This window comes from Pseudophryne corroboree, chromosome 9, assembly GCF_028390025.1.
Source record: "Pseudophryne corroboree isolate aPseCor3 chromosome 9, aPseCor3.hap2, whole genome shotgun sequence".
Taxonomy (NCBI): Eukaryota; Metazoa; Chordata; class Amphibia; order Anura; family Myobatrachidae; genus Pseudophryne; species Pseudophryne corroboree.
The window spans coordinates 231,125,946-231,143,707 of NC_086452.1; the positions used below are offsets into that span (position 1 = coordinate 231,125,946).

At 46.3% G+C, this 17,762-nt stretch overlaps 1 protein-coding gene across 3 annotated transcripts in view; it reads right to left on the minus strand.

Annotated features, from left to right (window-relative positions):
- The window catches only part of LOC134957927 (uncharacterized), a 323,394-nt gene that overhangs the window by 133,167 nt on the left and 172,465 nt on the right, over positions 1-17,762 (minus strand). For 2 of the 3 annotated variants that reach the window (XM_063940176.1, XM_063940174.1), the window contains exon 3: positions 8,007-8,078. The exons of the other annotated variant lie outside the window; for it this stretch is intronic. In XM_063940176.1, the coding sequence (XP_063796246.1) occupies positions 8,007-8,078 (72 nt within the window). The remainder of the gene's footprint in view (positions 1-8,006; positions 8,079-17,762) is intronic. 3 annotated transcript variants of the gene reach the window in all.

A 17,762-nucleotide genomic window follows, 5' to 3' on the forward strand; every position in this document is an offset into this window, starting at 1 on the left:
AAGACGTCCATACCGGCAACGGGAATCCAGAATCTTGCCAATCTCGAACTCCACGCCCCGCTGAGTTCGAACTTTGGGACCAACTGGAAGAGCTCTTTGGAAACGATTCAGGACTAAAGGTCTGAGGAGAGAAACATGAAAAGCATTAGGTATTCGCAGAGAAGGTGGTAACTTCAGCTTGTAGGCCACAGGGTTGATGACTCTTTCGACAGGAAAGGGACCAATGAAACGTGGTGCAAATTTCATAGATGGGACCCTAAGACGGAGGTTCCGGGTAGACAGCCAAACCTTGTCCCCAGGTTTCAGGCTAGGAACTGCACATCTTTTGCGATCAGCAAAGTATTTATACCGGCTGGAGGCCTTTTTGAGAGAAGTGTGAATCTTCCTCCAAATTGAAGAAAACTGACTCAGGGCAGTAGTGGCAGCAGGAACATCCATGTGAGGGAGTTCTTGGAAATCTGGAACACGAGGATGTTGCCCATACACTGCGAAGAATGGAGTTGTCTCAGTAGCAGTGTGGTAGCGGAAGTTGTGGGCAAACTCGGCCCATGGGAGCAGATCAAACCAGTCATCCTGAGAAGATGAAACATACAACCTTAAAAATGTCTCTAGTTCTTGATTTACCCTCTCTGTCTGCCCATTCGTCTGAGGGTGGTAAGATGACGAGAACTTCAGTTTAACCTGCATGGCAGAACAGAGAGCCCTCCAAAACCTCGCTACAAACTGTACACCTCGGTCGGATATTATTTCTGAGGGTAGACCATGTAAGCGGAAAATCTCCCGTAGGAAGATTTGGGCGAGTTTTGGGGCAGAAGGGAGACCCTGGAGAGGAACAAAATGGGCCATCTTGGTAAATCTGTCCACTACAACCCAGATGGTATTGTATCCTTGAGAAGGAGGAAGGTCGGAGATAAAGTCCATGGACAGGTGTGACCAAGGGCGACTAGGAACAGACAATGGTTGTAACTGACCTGCTGGAGACTGACGAGGAGTCTTGTGCTGCACACACTTAGGACAGGATGCCACGAAATCCTTGATGTCAGCTTTCATCTTTGGCCACCAGTATGTCTCAGAGAGGAACTTGAAGGTTTTCAGAACACCGGGATGACCAGTGAACTTGGATTGATGGGCCCAAGACAGCAACTTGGGACGGAGTTCTGGGGAAACAAAAGTCTTACCAGGAGGAGGAGCTGGGGAGACTTGAGATGCAGCAAATACCACTGGACTCAGGATGGAATGTGGAACTGAGTCAGACGTTTCCTCTACGGATTCCATAGGTCGGGATAAGGCGTCAGCTTTAACATTCTGCGAACCTGGGCGGAAATGAAGCTTAAAGTTAAAACGTGAGAAAAACATAGCCCACCTGGACTGGCGAGGATTAAGGCACTGGGCTGCCTTTAAATATAGCAGATTTTTATGATCCGTGTAGATGTTGAACGGATGTTTGGCCCCTTCCAGGAGATACCTCCATTCCTCGAGGGCCAGCTTAATCGCCAGTAGTTCTTGATCTCCAACGGAATAGTTAGCTTCTGCAGGGAGGAATTTACGAGAATAAAATCCACAGGGGTGGATTTTCCCATCAGTTCCCTTCTGGGAGAAAACAGCTCCAACTCCAACTGTAGAGGCATCCACCTCCAACTCGAACGGTCTGTTTACATCTGGCTGGGACAGAACTGGAGCAGACATAAAGGCCAGCTTGATTTTCTGGAAGGCCGCTAAAGCCTCTTCTGACCAGTTGGAATGGTCTGCCCCTTTCCGAGTTAAGTTGGTAATAGGAGCGATGAGAGTGGAGAATCCCCGAATAAATTTCCTATAGTAGTTGGCAAATCCCAGGAACCGCTGAATAGACTTGAGAGAATTTGGAATGGACCAATTGGCAATGGCTTCCAACTTTGTCGGGTCCATCTGGAGATCCGATCCGGAAATTATATATCCCAGGAAGGGTATAGAGGAAACTTCAAAGGTACACTTGGATAGTTTACCGTAGAGCCGGTTCTCACGAAGACGTCGGAGGACTTCACGGACTTGTAGACGATGAGAGGGAAGATCTTGGGAGAAGATGAGGATATCATCCAGATAAACAACGAGGTATTTATACAGAACGTCACGGAAGATTTCGTTCACAAAGTGTTGGAACACTGCTGGGGCATTACTCAACCCGAATGGCATTACCAGGTACTCGTAATGACCATCTCGAGTGTTAAAAGCTGTCTTCCATTCGTCACCACTCCGGATTCTGATGAGGTTGTAGGCACCGCGGAGATCTAGCTTGGTGAAGATGCGGGCTCCTTTAACTCTGTCAAATAATTCGGTAATGAGTGGTAATGGATAACTATTTTTAATGGTAATGTCATTGAGACCCCGGTAGTCAATGCATGGACGCAGTCCTCCATCCTTCTTTTTAACAAAGAAGAAGCCTGCACCAGCGGGTGATGATGAAGGACGAATGAATCCCTTCTGTAAATTCTCCCTGATGTAGTCGCTCATCGCTTCAGTTTCGGGAACAGATAACGGGTAGGTACGCCCCCTAGGTGGCTTCTTGCCAGGAAGGAGATCGATGGGACAATCCCATTCTCTATGGGGCGGCAGGACATCCGCGGCTTTTTCACTGAAGACATCAGAGAAATCTTGATAAGCCGCAGGAAGACTTGACTGGGTTTTTACTTCAGTAGACTTGATTGGACAAACTTGGGCTAAACAGGACTGATGGCAATGTGAACCCCATGAAGTAAGTTGTAACGTTGACCAGTCAAACTGTGGATTGTGTAGCTGGAGCCAGGGCATGCCCAAAACGATCTCCTGGGTGGCTTGAGGAATGACTAAGAACTTTATTAATTCTGAGTGTAGGAACCCAACTCCCAAAACCACTGGTGCAGTTTGGTGAGAAATATTCCCCTTGGAGATTCGGCTACCATCCACGGCGGTAATGTAGACTGGGTAAGAAAGTTCACATACAGGCAAGCAAAATTTATTTACCGCAGCTTGGGTGATGAAATTTCCTGCGGCTCCACAGTCCACTAATGCTGATGCAGACTGAAGCCCAACTGAAGTCTCTAAAGTCACAGGAAGGATAAGGTCTTGATTAGAAGGAGCTTGTCTAGAAGATCCCAACTTGACTCCTCCTTTACAAGTCAGGATCTGGCGTTTCCCGAACGCACTGTGCAGGAATTAATCTGGTGACCTGCAGCCGCACAATAAAGACATAGTCTCTCACGAAGTCTTCTTGACCGCTCCTCAGGAGTTAGGCGGGACCTATTTATTTGCATAGGCTCATCAGAAGGTGGAGACTGGAACTGTACGGAAGGTATCATCCTTGATCTGCGTGGCTCACTCCGAGCACGTTCATTGTTGCGTTCGCGGATGCGAGAGTCCAACTTGATGCACAAGGAAATTAAATCGGACAATTGTACAGGAAGATCGCGGGTTGCCAGTTCGTCCTTGATCCGATCAGAGAGTCCATGCCAGAAAGCTGCTACCAGGGCTTGATTGTTCCACTGAATCTCTGCGGCCAACGTCTGGAACTGGATGACATATTGTCCCATACTACGGGTACCTTGACGAAGTTGGATTAGGTCGGCAGAAGCTGATGTTGCACGACCAGGCTCGTCAAAGATCCGTCTGAAGGTTGACACGAATTCTGCATAGTTGTTAATCAGAGGGTCGGCACGTTCCCACAGAGGAGACACCCAACTCAAAGCAGATCCAGAAAGTAGAGAGATGATGTAGGCAACCTTGGATCTTGACGTGGGGAAATTATGTGACAACAATTCAAACTGGATTTCACATTGGTTGAGAAACCCGCGACATAACTTTGGGCTGCCATCATACTTGCTTGGCACGGGCAGGTGCAGACGTGACACTGGAGCTGATGCAGCCGGCATAGAAGGACTCACAGTACTGGCAGGTGCTGGAGTAACAGGAACTGTAGGAGTGTGTACACTAGGCAGGGATTGCTGTAGTGTATCTATCCGGGAGGACATCCCTTGCAGGAACTGGAACATCTGCTGCTGCGCAGCCTCTTGACCATCCAAACGGGAGACCAGATTTTGCAAGGCCTCTGACCCCACACTCCGTCCACCGTCCGAGTCCATCGATCCTGAACTTACTGTCAGACTTGGTTTTGTCTGTGTCCCCGGAGGGGGCGCTAGTGGGTCAGTGGAGGTGGATGGGAGAAAACGAGGAGGCTGGATTATGTTTCTGCACATGAGCGCAATGATATTTATTAGACAGATGGTTCACAAAACGGCAGCAGAAAATAACAGTAGGAAATGCAAATGTCAATTGTACAGCGTGGCAGCTGAAAGTCTATGGTAACAGAATGAATGGTGACTGATGAAATGATAACCGGTGGTGATGATAACAGATGAGTGATAACTTGGCAGAGAATATTCTGGTATGGGAACCAGAGCAGATTAAAACATGGAACCTGCAGAGATGGTGTTGTATGGCAAACCTGGTAGCAGAGGCAGGAGTCTGACAATGTCCACAGTGCAGGTGATGAGGCACTGGCAGCAAGCAAGCTGTATCACAGGTGGAGAGATGGAACACACCTGGAGTCAGTCTCTACTGCTAGGCTGAAGCACACAGAGATGGTGGTGAGTGTGAAGCCTGTAGATGGAAGCAGGTATTGCTGAGGCTTGTAGTTCCACGGAGCTGTGAGAAGTAACCAGGAGTACAGAGTCTTAGGTAGATAGCCAGGAACACGGAACAGCAGGTAGGTATCCAGGTACACGGAGGAAACAGGAACCAGATCCTTACACATGAGTCGCAGGAGTGACACAAAGTTCAGGATGCCTGCAGACTGATCCTGCAGCTTCGTATATACCCCTTGTTACACAGTCATTGGTGGAGTGAGGAAAAGTGGGTGCGGCCAAGCACCGGATTGGCCGCCGTATGCTGACTGCTGGAGGCTGTCATGGCGGCGCCCATGCCGCGGCCTAGCGGGAACGCGGCGTGCTACACGCCCGCTATCACAGGAGCGCTCCCAGGCCCAGGATGGCGTCCGATGGCAGAGACGCGGATGACAGACGAACGCAGGGACCCAGGACGGAGTCCGCAGCGGCGGACAGATGTCACCGTGGTGAGTCGATTCCTGACAAAAGCCTTTTGGAGAGAGTCTTGTGTGTCAAAGCCTGTTGCAAGCTATATTTATTCACTAGCTCAAGACATAATACAATAGACACTGTGTGCTCTCTTTCCATTGGTTAGGGGGTGGGACATGTACTGCACCGGGGATCATTGGTTAGTTCAAGAAGTGGGCGATGGCTAGGACTTGTTAGTATTCTAAATTCCTCTCTGTCTGGTTATATTGTGGAAAGCTATTGTTTTGGATCTTCCAAACAAACTCTGTTCCTAGATATTGTTCACGCTTGTTTATGTCTCTTTCAGTTGAGACAATGGCAACACAGCACTCATTATTCTGGAGAGAAACCTGGCCCTATTCATAAACAAAGGTGTAGGCCCTCTTCATAGAATCTCAAAGCTTAGTGTAAATAAGGCCATTGTATCTCAGTCTGTGGGAAATTTATGTGTGAATTCCATTCTCATCATCTCCCCATTTGTAATATATTTTAAATACAATTTTATATCTATTTTCTACTTCTGCGCATAACTATGCGCAGGAATATGCGAATCTTTCCTAACTATCATAGGAATATTACCCTTAAAATACCCTACAGCTGAATACTAGACACCACCTTTCAACCTTTATATGACCCTTCCTATCATGTAAAGAGGAATCTCTCTGTTCCAGGAACCATTTACACCAAACATACTTGCTGACATTGTTTAGGGGTATATTATCTATAAAACACACTATATGGGTTAAATATGTGGCGATCGAGTCGCCCGCTAGACGCTCACAAACTCTACCGTAAATGCGCATACCACGCGCCAAAGCGCACGGCCGTAGAAGCTCCATTACGCAAAGTGCGAATATGCGTACGCACGGCAGAGCGTGTGCACGCGCAGCGGGCATGTGCATGGGGTTAGTACAAGGCATGTGTAAGAGGATATTTTTCGACTTTGACACTGACAAGTCCCAATTGAAATTAAAAGATTTTGTAGCTGTCAATTGAACCGGAATATAACATGATATCAATCAACAGTGATCAGACAAAGAATGATTCGGGCTGCTCGGTAATTTCAACATTAGCAACACCCCCCCATTTTTGATTGGACACGAGCCTGCACTGACAGCAGTTAAAGCCAGACCAAACACACTCTTGGACAGGAAGTGACCAAGCCTGGCGTAAGGGCGAAACGCATCTTCCGTCCGCTCAGTCCGTCCGGCTGCCTGAGATCACGGACTGGTCTCCCTCGCCTATTCAAGCCACGCACTCTCCCCTGCCACCCGGAACTGTCAGACTCTCCAGCAATGAGGATCCATACAGCGCTCTGTCCCTGCTCCACCTTTGACTACTGAGCACGGGTAATATCTATTTCACCCTATCCATCACGAACAGATCACCGCTACAGAATATTAGTACACAGCAATTGCCTTCTCAGATGAGAATTACTCTATTAGCAGCTTTTTGGACCTATGTGACCTATCAAACAGCACTTAAATCCTGCTCTATATCGATCACAACATCTCTGTAATATTATGAATTATTTCTACCATTTTTCCAATTATTAGGGACATCTTTGTATTCTCAGCTTGTTCACAGTCAGGATATTATAGCAATTTATTGCAGCCCTGAATTAATGATATACATTTTTTTTCATTTAGGAACAATACCATCATTTATTTTCACTAATGTGACAATTACTAGCATTTCAGTTTATTTACAAACTGTATACTTGTTTATAGTCAGGGTACCATAGCATGTAACTGCAGCCCTGAATGATACTTGGTTGCATTTAGCAACAATATTGTTTCTTTCCTTACTCTCTGATTACATTGATACATTCAGTATACTCAACATCTTTTCCCTGTACAAACTCTTAGACCAGAAGTTGATTTATCTCTGTATATGTACAACCACTGGGAACTTATATAAGCATTTATATTGATTTCTCCTCTTCTGTTTCTACTATCTTTCGGGACTCTCACCAGCGATTCAGAGTTTTCACTCTGTCTAACGTTGGCAGCAGATCCACTTATCCATTTTTCTCCTATTATCTCTTTATCATTACTTTCATTTTTTATTCTTCTCTTATGAGTTCGTGAACTCTCATCAGTGATCCTAGAGCGACAACGATCATATACAAACCAACTCTACTACCATACCACACTGGAAACGCCCGAAACCATCCGATCTTGGAAGCTAATCAGTGTCGGGCTGAGTCTGTACTCGGCTGGGAGAATCCTGAGGAAGACCCAGTATAGTAGAGTATTCTCATGATCCCCATGCTCAGTGCTCCACACTGACAACAGATTCACCTTTTCCTATTTTTCTCCATTTACCTCTCATTATCTTTTCGGCGGCTAATGTCATGTGTTGACAAAGATACAGAGTTAAAATCATTGCATTAGGCATAGAGGCGACCTTTCATTATCAACTTTGTTAAAGATAGACATTAGCACATGGTTGAGACCAATTAGTGAAACTATTGTATTCCTTTAGTAGGATACTTTTTCATTTTTGATTTAAAACATCTCTCAGACAGCAGGCATGTGTAAATTCCTACCAATTATTGTCATTATTGTTATTGCTTCCTTTTTTTGTATTATCCAACATACCCAACTACTGATATATTTTAATGCGATATTAATAAAACTGAATTTTACATTCTCTTTCATCATTCTCTATTTCTATTAACTATTCCTAATTTCAAGAGTGCACCCACAAAAGAGATTTCTTTTCTCCTGCTTTGTCTATACTGTATGTTGTGTCATTTATTAACCAGTTATACAATTTTGAAAGTTTAAGATAAAGGATATTTAAGTTCATTGTTTATAAAAAATATACCATAGAATAAACAAGTTACAAATGTGGAGAAATAGAGGAATGACTTCAATAGGCAAGATAAGAATAGAGTGAAGACTGTGTTTGCCTACTTACGAGACCAAGTTTCTCAGCATTTTCCAAAATCCGCTTAAGGTGGCCTTTTAGAAATGTGTTGCTCCTCCTTTGCTTTAAAGTTTAAAAAACAAAACAAACAAATTACTAACATTAATAACATTTATGGTAAAAAAAATATAATGTAATAAAAGTTGTGTGTGCAATTTATAACAGGTGCTCAGACTCCAATCTCCAATATGTGGCGCTATACAGCAATATGCGGCATAAACAGTATGGCCTGGGTATGCTTTCTATGTTTTCTAATGCTTACGTCATATTCAGACAAAGTAAAATGAGTCAGTATAAAAATATAGTAAAAATTAGCCTTATTCAGAGATGGACGCAGAACACAACGCTGCTGCGTCTTTGGACGCGGCAACAATGTATAAAAATGTTAATGCAGCAGGAGGGGCCTGTAGGAAAAAGATGCCTCCTGCCAGCATCTGTGATCCGAGTGCTGCACCCGAAGATGCAACATCAGAACACCACTGTGATGTTGGGAGCATCAATCATCTGAGTAAGCCAAAACTTACTCAGAATGACCACTAGAACTGCTCAGCTGGGGCTAGGAAATCTGTGTTGGAAGACACAGACCCTTGCCTTGGCACTCCCAGAAAATGGGGAGATTTCTTAATTAAGCTCATTACTCAATAAATACCACTGTAACACGGATCTCTACAGAAAAAAAACTAATTTTTATTTTCTTATTGTTTTCCTATTTCTTCAGTCTGTAAATTCCTCGCTGTAAACCACATTACGTTATTACTGTCATCAGTATTGAGTATGATTTGATTGGTGGCATTACTGATACGAGAGAGACCAACATGTGGGAAGAGCTCGCTATGCAATTTCCCACCGATGACAATAATGGACTTGCCTTGTGATTTGTTTAATGTCATTCCAAAACATATCCTAACGTGAAATTGTAAATGCTTAAATTCAAGCTGCAATAGGCGGATTCAAGGGTGGGGGGCACCAAACACAAGCAGGGCTGTCAAGAGAAATCCTGGGCCCCGGTAAAACAACTTCCTGGGCCCCAGGATGTGGTGTGACCACAGTATGCTGGGGGCATGGCCACACCACTTTTGGGGCATTTCTAGCACATGAGAAACACCCTCTCACAGGAGCATGGCATACCTCCCACTCAGGGCAGTAGAGAGCCTGGCTGGGCCCAGGTACTTTTCAGGGGGCATGGTCCAATCACAGGAGGCGACGCCATGCACCCTTATACAGAATTTTTTTTTATTTTAAGCTCTTCCCTGGCCATATTGCAGCAAAGAAAAGCTACAGCTGCTGCTTCCAGGCAAGGGGGGGGGGGGGGGGGGGGTCAATCAGAACTAGGCCCAGATAATTTGTACCCACCCCCCACCTCTCTCTGCGCCACTGAGCACAAGCCCCCTGTCATTTAGGAACATTTTTATTTTATTTTATTCAAGTGCAGCAACACAGTGTGCAAAGACAGTGGAACGGGGGCAAGGGGGAGCCAGTCAATGCTGTGGGTGCAGTGCACTGAGGGAACTATAACCTTCTGGCCATCGCCTGCATGTCCCTGGCTGCAGTGCTGCTTACTAGGGCAGTGTTGGCCATCAGCTTCTGGCTGGCTGCTCAGGATCTGTACTTCAAATGCCGCAGACTCTTCTTCTGCAGTCATGGAGTGAGCTAAAGCATCAGCTTTAATATGTTGGGAGCCAGGATGAATCATTATCTTAAAATTGAATCTAGAGAAGAACAGGGACCATTGACCTTGACGAGGATTTGAGGTAAAGTAAAATTTTATGATCCGTGTAGATAGTAACCAGAAATTTAGCTCACTCTAATAGATATATACACTCTTCCAGAGCGAGATTAATGGCCAGCAATTTTTAATCACCAACAGAATAGTTCTTCTCGGCCGGCAGGAACTTGCGGGAGAAGTACCTGCAAGGATATTGTTTACCATTCTCAGAGGGCTGAGAGACACCTGCTCCAACTCCAACTGTAAAGGTGTCTACTTCTAGGAAGAATGGTCTGTTGACATCAGGTTGCAGAAGAATAGGTGCTGAAATAAGAGCTTGGTTTAGACGATGAAAAGCAGAAAGGGCCTCTTCTAACCACATGGCAGGGTTTTTGCCTTTGCATGTAAGAGCTGTAATGGGTGAGTGGATAATCCACGAATAAACTTCCTGTAGAAATTTGTAAAGCCAATGAAACATACTTCCTTAAGGGATTTTGGTAAAATCCATCTGCTAATTGCCCCTAGTTTCTCAGGATCCATGCCTAATTTAGAGACTAGGAAGGGTACACTTGGAAAGTTTACCATACAGGAGATTCCTTCATAAGCGTGACAACACTTCTCTCACTTGTTGCTGGTGAGTAGACAGGTCCCATGAAAATCTTAAAATATTATCCAAATAAACCGCCACAAACTTATACAGGATATCTCTGAATATTTAGTTGACTGGGGCATTACACAAGCCGAAGGGCATCACCAGGTAAATGTAATGCCCATTCCTGGTATTAAAAGCTGTTTTTCACTTGTCCCCCTCTCAGATCCTGATTAAGTTGTAAGCTCCCCAATTTTGGAAAGATAGTCGCTCCCTTCTGTGATGAGCGGAAGTGAACAGCTGTTCTTAACAGTGATGTCATTGAGGCCTCTATAATCAATACATGGCCTCAATCCACAATCTTTCTTCTATACAAAAAATAAACTTGCACCAGCAGGTGAAGAGGAAGGGCGAATTAAGTTCTTCCTTAAATTTTCCTTAATATATTCAAACATGGCCTGTGTTTTTGGAACTGATAAGGGATAGGTACGTCTCCTAGATAGAGATTTCCCATGCAGGAGATCGATTGGACAATCCCAGTCTTGGTGGGGAGGTAACTTATCTGCGGTCTGCTCACTGAAGACATCTGAGAAGTCTCTATAGGCATCTGGCAACTCAAGCTGGGGTTGAACATTAGAAGACATGAGTGATGACACTGAGGACAGACAGTGATAACAGTGATGACAGTGAAAATCCCATGCCACAACTTTAAGCAAAGGCCAATTGATTTAAGGGCTATGAAAATCCAGCCAGGGCATACCCAAGACTATGTTGTACGTTGACTTAAAGATTACAAAGTGTTCTATGTATTCGTGATGGAGGACGACCACACATAGGGACACGGGAACTGTTTGGTACATAGCGCGCTCCGGAATCTTGCTTCCTTCCACAGCAGTCAAGTATACTTGATGGGAAAGGGGTTTAACCAGAATACAATTTTTTTTTAACTAGGGTAGAAGTTATAAAATTTTCTGCCACCCCTGAATCAGCTAGAAAAGAGATGTGCTGAGGACCATCCTTGGTCTCAAGAGAAGGAGGCAAAACTAAATCTGAAGCAGGAGAATATTTCACAAGATGACCTTACCTGACTTCTCCATTACAGGTAAGGACTTTGATTTTTACCGATCATATGGGACAGGAGCCAATGAAGTGACTATGTTCAGCACAATAGAGACACAACTTATTCTTCTGCCTCTGGGAGCATTCTTGTTGCGACAAATTGTTCCTATTTGCACTGGCTCATCCGTCACAGGAGAAGATGAACAAGGTTGAGGTGGAGGTCAAGATCTAGGAGTAGCACTTTGGGACTTCTCCACGCTTCTCTCACGAAGAAGCAAGTCTATTTTCACACATAAAGAGATCAGTTCCTCTAATTGATTGGGTAAATCACAAGTCGCCAGCTTGTCCTTGATATGCTCAGAAAAGTCTGCCCAGAAGGCTGCAGCTAAAGCCTCATTATTCCAATTCAACGCTGAAGTCAATGTTTGGAATTGAACTACAAACTGGTCCATAGGCCGAGATCCTTGCTTGATGCAAAGAATTTCAAAAGATGTAGACGAGGATCTTTATGGCTCATCAAAGATCCTAAGACAGGCAGCCACAAACTCTGTGTAATCTTATAGAAGTGGATCCACTTTCTCCCAGAGCGGAGAGACACAATTTAGAGCTGACCCAGACAGCAAAGAGACTATGTAGGAAATTATGTGGTAGTAGCTCAAAGCGTATCTCACACTGGTCAAGAAACCAGCAGCATGTTTTTGGGTTGCCGTCATACTTTCTGGCTATCGGCAGATGTAACCGAGAGGCTTATGCTGGTTGAACAGGAGTCGCACAAGCAGCTGGTGTAGCAGCAGGAGTGGTAGAAACTAGAAATTGCTGCAATATATCAAGGCAAAAGGAAACCTCCTGCAGGAAGTGTATCACTTGCTGTTGGGTAGTCTCTTGACTCTCCATCCGAGAGACAAAAGCCTGAAGAGCCGCTGGCCCCACATTCTGGTCGCTCTCCAAATCTATCGGCCTTGAAAAATATGTCAGGTCTGTATTATCTTGTATTCCTGGCTGTGACCTCAGTGGGCCAGTGGTGGACACAGAGAAGTGAAACCTGGGAGGCTTCAGGTAAATCTTGCACATGAGTAGGAGGAAGAACTACTGATTGAGTAAAGTATACTGAGTACTGGAGGTTCTGATGAGGTTACTGATGAATACTTGAGAATTTGCGAATACCCAGAGCAGAGGCCCAAAATCTAACCCGCCACTGGTCTTCTCCAGTGGCTTTGGGTTTCGCTGCACCCGACAAGCCTGTGAACTACTGATAACATGGTAGTAGCTGGTTCTAGATGGAGGAGATGAAACTGAAGATGCAGATTTACTAGACTGGAACTGATGATCAGGTTATCGGGCTGAAATTGATGATTAGGTTATCGAGCCGGGACCGATGGTTAGATTATCGGGCTGGAAACGATTGTTTGGATATCAGACTGGAACCGATGGTTGGGATTTTGGACTGGAACAGATGGTTAGGATATCGGACTTGAACCGATGAGGCTTCTGGCTAAGATGATAGCAGCATATATACTAGTAGCCCATTGATGGCTGGAATTAGGAGAACGCAGAATAAGGACAATACTGCAGGAACAGAAGCTAGAAGGGGATGCGGTCAAGATCCCGCCAGATGGAATCCCGGCGGTCAGAATACTGACACCGGGATCCCGACCGGCACAATCCCGACATATTCTCCCTCTGTGGGTGTCCACGACACCCATAGTGGGAAAATAAATTAGTGTGCCGAGCGTAGCGAGGCACCGTGCCCGCAGCGTGGCGAGCGTAGCGAACCCGCAAGGGGCTGCGTTGCGCTCGCCCCCCTGTCGGAATTGTGCCGGTCAAGATCCCCGTGTCGGTATTCCGACCGCCGGGATTCCGTCCGGCGGTAATGCGTACTAATCCCGCCAGAAGTCTGGAGCCCAGAAGTGGTGAAGCGGTGTTGTTCAAGGCACTGGTAACTTGTCTGTGCAGTCCTTACACCCCCCTGTAGAGCGGTAATTGGAGAATCAGGTAAGATGACCATTGCTAGTCCAGGGATTAGGCAGACAGAGTACTGCAGCAGGGGTGTACTATAAATTGCCTGCTGTCGGGGTCCTGACAGCCTGAATGCCGGCAGCGGGGTGAGCGCAAAATAGCCCCTTGTGGGCTTGCTGCACTCGCCACACTGCTGGTACGGTGGCGCGCGTATTCTCCCTCCAGGGGTGTCGTGGACACCCCAAGAGGGAGAATAGTTGTCGGTATACCGACGGTCGGGATCCTGGCACCAGTATGCTGAGCGCTGGGATCCCGACAGCCGGTATATCGAGTGCCACCCCTGCAGCAGATAGATGTATAGAGTCAGGTGACCACTGCTGAGCTTGTGGCCAGAGAATCGGTGATCAGCTCATCACAAGTGTCATGGCGACATCCACAGAGCACGGATGGCGGGAAGCCGGTGGAGTGCACTCCAGAGGAAGATGGGGTACAGTGCCACCACCTGTGGACATCGGGAACCCGACCAGCTGACCTCCCCCCAAAAAACACACCAGTGCACTGCTAAGATGCGCTAGAATCTTCTGCCGATTCCTGATGCCCTAGAATCTAGAACATCCAAACCCATTAACCTGACACCTGGGAGAAAAGGCTGCGTGGCAAAACCTGTGGCTAATTGAATTTCCTCTTTAGAATTTAGTAGTGGATCACACATTTAAAACTCGTATATGACAAAACATAGGATGTGTTTGGGAGTAGACCTTTGATGCATAAAATAGGAATTTGATACCTACCGGTAATTCCTTTTCTCGTAGTCCGTAGTGGATACTGGGGTTCTGTACTTTAGTACCATGGGGTATAGATCGGGAACACTGGAGCCTGTCACTTTAAAACCTTTAGTTTGTGTATGTGTGTGCTGGCTCCTCCCCTCTATGCCCCTCCTAGCAGACTCAGTCTAGGAAAATTATGCCCAAGGAGACGGACATACCATGAGAGAAGGAATAAAAACAACAGCAGTGAGGCAACAAGCCAACACATAACCATAACAAAAAGGAGGGTGGTAACCAGAACAGAGGATAGCAACACCAAACCAACCAGGATAGCACAGCTATCCCAACAACATAATGGGACCGCAACCACAGCCAACCAAATTCTTACTCAGGTAAGCAGGAATCGAAGCACTGAGGTGGGTGCCCAGTATCCACTACGAACTACGAGAAAAGGAATTACCGGTAGGTATCAAATTCCTATTTTCTTTAACGTCCTAGTGGATACTGGGGTTCTGTACTGTAGTACCATGGGGAAGTCCCAAAGCTCCCAAACAGGTCGGAGAGTACTGAGACCCCTGTAACACCGCCTGAACAAACTGTAGGTCCTCCTTGGCCAAGGTGTCGAACCGATAACATTTCACAAAAGTGTTCGAACCAGACCAAGTAGCAGCTCGGCACAACTATAAGGCCGAGACATCCCAGGCAGCCCAGGAAGAGCCCACAGACCTCGTCGAGTGGGCCTGAATAGACGTCGGCAAAGGCAGATCCGCCAAAGTAAATGCCTGTTGAATGGTCAATCTAAGCCAATGAGCAATGGATTGCTTGGAAGCCGGACGACCAATCTTGGTGGCATCATAAAGGACAAACAGCGAATCAGATTTCCAATGACGAGCCGTCCTCTTTACATAATTCTTCAGAGCACTCACCTCATCTAAGGAGTCTGACCTAATGGAATCGTCAACCACAATGGGTTGATATACATGAAAAGCTGAAACTACTCTTGGTGAAAACTGAGGATGGGTCCTGAGTTCCGCCCTGTCTTCATGAAAAATCAGATAAGGGCTCTTACAGGACAAGGCCCCCAATTCAGAGACACGTCTTGCATACTCCAATGCAAATAACATCACTGTTTTCCAGGTGAGAAATTTAAACTCCACCCTATGTAAGGGTTCAAATCAGTTCGATTGAAGAAAGGACAAAACCACTCCGTGGGAGGTACGAAGGGCGGTTGCATATGAAGAACTCCTTTTAGAAAAGTTTGTACTTCTGGCAACATGGCAAGTTGTTTCTGGAAGAAAAGAGAGAGCGTCATAATCTGGACTTTGATGGAGCCTAAATCCACTCCCGCTTGGAGGAAAAGTAGAAACGACCAATTCTAAATTCCACGGGAGACACCTTTCTACTTTCACACCTGGAAACATACTTCTTCCAGATACGATGATAATGTTTTGACGTCACCATCTTCCTGGCTTGGACCATGGTGGAAATAACCCGGGAGGGAATACCCTTTCTTGCTAGAATCTCCCTCTCAACTTCCAAGCCGTCAAACATAGCCACTGTACGTCTGGATAGACGAACGGACCTTGTTGAAGAAGATTCTTTTGGAGCGGTAGAAGCCAGGGCGCCTCTAGAGCCATGGTTAGGAGGTCTGAGTACCACGTCCGTCAAGTCCAATCCTGGGCAATTAGAATTGCTTGAACGCTTTACCTTCTTAGTCTTTTTAGAACCCTTGGGATTAGTGGTAGAGGGAACAGGTACACAAACTGGTACATCCATGGTGTCGTCAGCGCATCCACTGCTACAGCCTACGGATCCCTCGTTCTGGAACAGTAACGGCATAGCTTCTTGTTGAGACGAGAAGCCATCAGATCTATCTGCGGACAGCCCTACCAGTGAATCAGCTGCTGAAACACCTGGGGTTGTAGGCCCCATTCCCCCGGATGGAGGCCGTGTCTGCTGAGGAAGTCTGCTTCCCAGTTGTCAAATCCTGGAATGAATATGGCTGAGATGGCCCTTGCATTGGCCCTCGCCCAGAGGAGGATTTTTTACACTTCTCGCATCGCCGCTCTGCTTCTTGTTCCCCCTTGTTGGTTTATGTAACCTGAGGTAAGCGTGGGGGGCCACATGGGAATGTTGACATCTAGGGATACCAGGAATTCCCCCTCTTCCAGACCGGACACCACTGCCCACAGGGATTCCATCTTGAATTTGAACACCCGCAGATATGGGTTTAGAGACTTCAGGGTTAAGATGGGTCGCACCGAACCATCTGGTTTTGGAACGACAAAAAGACTGGAGTAAAAACCCCTGTTGTGTAATGGAGGAGGTACAGGAACTACCACCCCTGTCCGCAAAAGTTTTTAAATGGCCTCTCGCAAGGTAACTTTTACTGCGGGCAAAACTGGTAAGCCCGACTTGAAAAATCTGTGAGGAGGAAGTGATTGAAATTCCAGTCGGAATCCTTGGGAAATGAGGTCCCTCACCCAAGGATCCCGGCAGGACTTCGCCCACGCGTGGGCTAAGTGTTGAAGGTGAGCACCTACCTGAAAATCGCCTTGCTGCTGGGGCCAACCGTCACGCGAAAGGATTAGCAGCAGGTGATCCGGTGGTCTGGTCCAGGGAGGCAGCTGCTGCAGGTTTACGGGACTTACAATGAGATCCTCTCGGAGTGGTGGCGATGCCCCGGCCCCTGCCTTTGAAAGGACTGCAAGGAGGGTCCTGTGTAAGAACGTCTACCAGGTGGTGCAGCCGACGGCAGATAAGTAGACTTACCCGCTGTTGCCTGTTAGATCCATTTATTTAATTCATCCCCAAACAAGGCATCGCCTGTAAAGGGAAGATTTTCTACACCCTTTTTGGAATCAGTGTCCGCTGACCATTGACGTAACCATAAAGCTCTGCGTGCCGAAACAGCCATAGCAGTAGTGCGGCCATTTATCTTACATAATTCCTTTATAGCTTCGCTCAGAAAATTAGCAGCATCCTGTATGTGTTGTAGCAGAGTAAGGACCTCATCCTGGGGCAGAGTGTCTAAACCATCAATAACAGAATCAGACCACTTTTCCATTGCCCTGGAAATCCACCCACAAACTATTGTGGGGCGCTGTGCCACACCCGCCGTCGTATAAATTGCCTTGAGAGTCTTCTCAACTTTATGGTCAGCTTATTCTTTTAGGGATATAGCCCATGGTACTGGCATTACCAATTTCTTAGACAGTCTGGACACAGACGTATCAACCGACGGGGGTTTTTCTCAGACCTTACTGTCCTCAGCGAGGAGGGGAAAGGTAGTCAAAAACCTCTGTGGAATTTTAAATTTTTTATCCTTGTTTAACCATGCTTCCCTGGCCAGGGAGTTTAATTCTTTAGACACAGGAAAAGTTGCTGGGGTCTTTGGTCTAACATTAAAGTACAACTCCTCAGCCGGTTCTGACACCTGATCCAGGATGTGAAGAACCTCTCTAACAGAAAAAATGAGGGCCTCCACCCCTGGGGACAGAGAGCTGTCCTCATTCATATCATCATCATCTACATCAGGCTGATCAGAATTAGACTAGAACACCTGTGGCAGTGAGCGTTTATATGAAACCAACAGAGGGGGCTGAGAAGCCTTTCTAGTATCCGCTGCTTTGGCCATAGAATCAATAGACTGCTTCAACACCTGTCTCTCC